Genomic DNA, 5,175 nt, shown 5'->3' on the forward strand with positions numbered 1-5,175 from the left:
TCATTAATTCCATTGATTTTATTTTAAGCTTTCAAATAATACGAATAAAAAAATCATTCAATCACACCGGAAACTTTGACTTTGTTTTAATTATATAAAAATTTATCAATGGAAAAAAAAAATATAAATCCTAATAAATTTATTTAGCGAAAAAAAGGAAAAATAATAATAATAATAATAAAAATAAACCTTTGAAAATCATCCTTTTTCAACGTATTGAAAACCTTATTAAATTTTTTTTTTTTTTGTCAAAGAAAAAAAAATTTTTTTTATGTAATTTAATAAATAATACATAAAAAATTATTATCAATTCATTTCAATATATGGATATATTTTATTTAAAAAAAGGAAAAAAAGGAAAAATAATTCAAAGGAATATATTCAATAAAATCAAATAATAGAATCGTAATGGCGAAAAGTTACAAAAAAGAAAAAAAAAAGGCGCGAACAAATGACGTCATATATCCATATCCATATGAATGGTTTTTTGTTTTTTTTTTTTTGTCATTTTAATATCACGTGACAGTTGTTTTGTTTAATAATAAATATAATTATTATTATTATTATTTTAATTAATTTATATTTTAAAAAAAAATAAAACTCACCGCACGATGATTGTAATTCGTCTTCACCTTTTTCACAGTCTTTTTGATAATTGCAAACCCAAGATTGCGGTATGCATTTGTCCTCTGGACACTTGAACATTCCAGGACCACATTCTGTCGGATCTAAATCGTGGAGGGGGGGGAGAAAAAAAACAAAAAAAAAAAAATTATTAATTTAATGCGGTGATAATATTTTACGTTGATTGTTTTGGTTAGTTTTACAACAACAACAAAATTTAATGGGTTAGTATGAGGCAAACTTTAATAATCTTTTTCGAATCGGTTTCGCCTTTTCTAAAACGTTTAAAACGTTTCAAGACGAAAAACGTTCATTTCCTATACTTGTCACACACATTTTATAATAATTACATCCGTTAGTAAAACTTTTGTTTTTCTCTCTCTATCTCTCTCGCACACATAAAATTTATGAATTGTAATATTTTCTATGTCTTCCCTTTGTGAAATTTATCATCCTTTAATATTACTTTTATACATATACTTTCTTATTATTATTATTATTATTTTCTTAAATGTATGTGTGTGTAAATTATAATTTTTTTTTCATTTATTTATACACTAGTTATAAAATATTATTATTATGTTTGTTAATATGTTTGTAAATATGTTTAAAAAATTTAAATAATAATTTAATTTAAAGTTTTTGTTTTATTTTTGTTTTTTTTTTTTTTTTTCTGTCGGATTTATTAATAATAATAATAATAATATTTCCCCTCCCCCTCCCCCGTACATCTTAATACGATAACTTTTTACTTTTTTTTGTTTGTTTGTTTTTTTATGTTTTTTAATTCTCACAAAGCCGCTTAAAGAATTTCTTTTTTGTTCATTTTTATATTTTTTAATCGGTTTTTTCTTTTCCTTTTTCTCGAATTTTTCCTTTGTTTTTTTCCTTTTTTCCTTTTTTTTTAAGGAAAAAAACCTTTTGATAATTTTTTTCTTATCCTAAATTGTTTTTTTTTTTTTTTTTCGTTAATAGAAAATATTAAATTCAAAAATTTTCTTTTTTTTTTCAAAGGAAAAAACAAACGGTAATGACGATGAAACATAATTTAACACTAAAACAAATAAGCAAACAATTTTTTTTTTTGACACATCAATCAAATACAAAAAAAAACGCAATTTAAAATTTTTTTTTTTTTTTTTTCGTTAAAGCACATATTAAATGAATTAAACAAACAAACAAACAAACAAACGATTTCACTTAACAAACACATTTAAAAAAAAAATATTTATCGTGTCAGAAAAAAAAAAAAAATGAATATTAATTTAATTTCAATCAATCAATTATTAAAAAATCAAATTTTTTTTTCGTTTGTTAACATTTAATTCGTTTGTTTACTTACATTATTTTTGGCTGTTTGTTTGAATCCATAAATATTAAAAATAAAATTTAAGTAGTAGTCGCATTAAGGTTCCCCGCCCCCCGCCCCGTTATTTTCCCATAAAAAATGTTAATTAATTAACCGTTAATAATAAAAACAATTGAATTGAAATTTGCCAATTTAGAAAAAAAAAAATTTTTTTATTTTAAAACAAAGTCATGACCGTATAAAAAAAAAATTCTCATCTTTTTATTGTAACGAAAAAAAGGAAAAAAGGAAAAAAGGAAAGAAAAAAGGAAAAAAAGGAAAAAAGAAATAAAAGCTCATCTTCATTGTTTGCAGGAGGATGACAAAAGAATAATTGATGCGATTTTAATTTACTTACAAATTTTTTATTTTTTTAAATCTCATTAAATAAAATAAATTTCTTCTGCTACTTACTATTTTTTTTCAACAACTACAAACTCATAATTTATCGTCGTTTGTCCCTATTTTTTTTTTCGAGGGGGGGGGTTTTCGTAATAAAAAAACAAACAAACAAAAGCAACCCGAATTTTTCTTTTATAAATATAAATTAAATTGCAATTGCAAATCATTAAATTCCTTCGGGATAATTCATAATCGGGAAATAATAATTAATTTTTACATTTAATAAATATAACAATAAAAGGAAAAAGATGATGAGAACAAAAGGAAGTGGAAAAGGAAAAAATTTCAACTTTTTCCATTTTAAATGAATTAAACAAGGAAAATGGAATATTGAAGTGAATTATACCCCCCCTTTGTTTTCTTATCATCTAAAAATGGATGGTGTGAGTTAAGAAGAAATCTTACGAAGGAAATGAATCTTTAATTTAATCACTCAATCTCATAAATTAAGTTGGACTTTTTAAAAAAAAAAACGTTTCTCAACCGGGGGGAAGGGGGGGGAGAAATTCTGATGAAATCCAATGATGAAAAAAATAAAAATTAATTTTTCTTCTTCTTTCTGATGTTTAAATTTAATTGGAGTTTTTTTTCTTTCTTTCCCTTTCTCCCCTCCGTATCCCTCTCCCACCCTCCCAAGGAAGGAAATGGATGATACGCGAAACGGAAAAAGTTTTTTTAAGAAAGTAATTTCATTTGCTTGAGTTTCTGCCACGATTTTAGTTTTTAAAAAAAACCCGAATCGATTTTTAAATAATTTTTTATCTTCTTCCACGTCTATTTTTTTTTTTTTTTTTTTAATTAAAAGGGAAGCGTTTGAAATTTTCCAAAAAAAAGCGACGACGCGACTAAATATATATAAATACGTATGATGATAAAATAATAATAATTAACAATTAACGGTTAATTTAAATTAACTCGACGTGAATAATTAATTGGTGCCGCCATTTTTTTTTTTTTCGATTAATAAAATATACCATTGATTGACACGATTAACAAAGGAAAAATTTTATTGAATTAACGGTGAAAAATTATTTCATCATTCGTATTATTAAAAAAAACCTACGTAAATAATTTTTAAAAAATTTTTTATTTAAACTATAAACAGCAGACGAAATTTAATAGAATTGTAATAATAATAATAAAAAAAAGACGTAACTCATCTCTATGTAATTTTAAAATCCCCCCCTCCAAAAAAAAAAAAAAAAAAACTCTTAACTTTATTCGATGAAATATTTTAATTTTTTTAGGGGAAAAGAAATAAAAATTCTTTTTTTTTTGTTATTTAAAAAAAGTCTTAAAACAATCGACAAACAACAAAAAAATTAAAAGGAAAAGAAAGAAAGAAAGAAATCGACCATGTTTCCCTTGTTTGTTTGTTTGTTTGTTTGTTTGTTACACGATAAAAATGGCAAAAGATTTTTTATGGGAGTGCAAAACACAAAAAAAAAAAAATTCTATTGTAAATTGATCTATTGTAACACATTTTAACACCTGAATTGTTTTTCTTATTCACCGATTTTTATCTCATTTACGTCATTTCCGGTTTTGTATTTATTTATTTATTTATTTATGGAAAGACCAACATTTAGTAAGTAGAATTTAGTTAACGGTTTTAAATTTTATCGATTTTTTTTTTTTTTTTTTCGTCTGCTCTTTCTTTACCGAATATAAAAAAAAAAAAAAGTTTAAATTTTCGATTTTATGAATGGGAGACGGGGAGAAGAGCGGGGAGGGAGCGGAAAACGCTAACAAATAAATAACAAACGAGACAAAATAAAACATTTTGATGACCTTATTTGAAAACAACAACAACCAAATAAAAAAAAAGAAAATAACCATTAAAAATTCGTTTTTTTTTAAACCGTTAATTGTCGGAAATGTTTGTACTCTTTTACTCTTTTCCTAGTAATAGCTTACTCTCTCTCTCTCTCTCTCTCTCTACTAACCTGTAAAATATTATTATTATTTCTCAACGATAAAAGAAAAGAAAAGAAATTAATTTTTATTTTATTTTATTTTTTTTTTTCAATTTTTAAGAATAAAAAAATGAAAATGAAAATGGCGTAAGAAATGGAGGTTTTTTTTCTTTTTTAATTGAAAAAAAAAAAAAAAAAAAAAAGATATTAAAGTTTTTTGTCGCCCTCGCTCGACTAAACTTTTCAGACATTTTATCTATCAAACCACGTTTTATTTTTTTGGACATTATCTTTCCTCTATCTATCCATCTATCTTTTATTTTTTCTCGAGTGTTTTAAAACTTTAGTATTCTATTCGGAATTCATAACGGATTTTTCTCATCCTATCTATTTCTAAATTTCTCTATTTCTATCTATCTATTTCTAAATAATAATAATAATAATAATAATTTTATTAAGTGACACAGGTAAATTTCATTAATCGTCATTATTATTATTAATAATAATAAAACACGTTAAAAATTTGTATTAAATTCGATTACGATTTAACGTATAGATATAAATATTTTAAATTTATTTTTAGACAAAATTTTCGCGGGTTTTTTTTAACGAATGAAAACTCGTATTTAATTTACTTAAAAAAAATTAAATAAATAATGATTTTGTATTTTTTTTTTTATTCCAATTAATTTTTAGCAATTAATTATCATTATAATTGACCCTAAGCTTAAAAAAAAATGTATGGGATGATTATTTTAAATGTCAAAAACAGGAAAATTCTCTTACTTCCTCTCTCTCTCTTTAATTTAGTATTTATTTCCGGTTATATATATATATTTTTTTTAAAGAGTATGGATTTGATAGTGTTTATAAATAAAAAAGAAA

At 23.1% G+C, this 5,175-nt stretch overlaps 1 protein-coding gene across 1 annotated transcript in view; it reads right to left on the bottom strand.

Annotated features, from left to right (window-relative positions):
- The window catches only part of Phum_PHUM470230 (low-density lipoprotein receptor, putative), a gene marked incomplete at both ends in the record, with an annotated part of 22,312 nt that extends 21,607 nt beyond the window's left edge, over window positions 1–705 (bottom strand). Inside the window, one exon of the mRNA XM_002430222.1 lies at window positions 606–705. Within this exon, the coding sequence (XP_002430267.1) occupies window positions 606–705 (100 nt within the window). The remainder of the gene's footprint in view (window positions 1–605) is intronic.
- Between the last annotated feature and the right edge of the window lie 4,470 nt (window positions 706–5,175).

Source organism: Pediculus humanus, genomic scaffold, assembly GCF_000006295.1.
Source record: "Pediculus humanus corporis 1103172108251 genomic scaffold, whole genome shotgun sequence".
Classification (NCBI taxonomy): Eukaryota; Metazoa; Arthropoda; class Insecta; order Psocodea; family Pediculidae; genus Pediculus; species Pediculus humanus.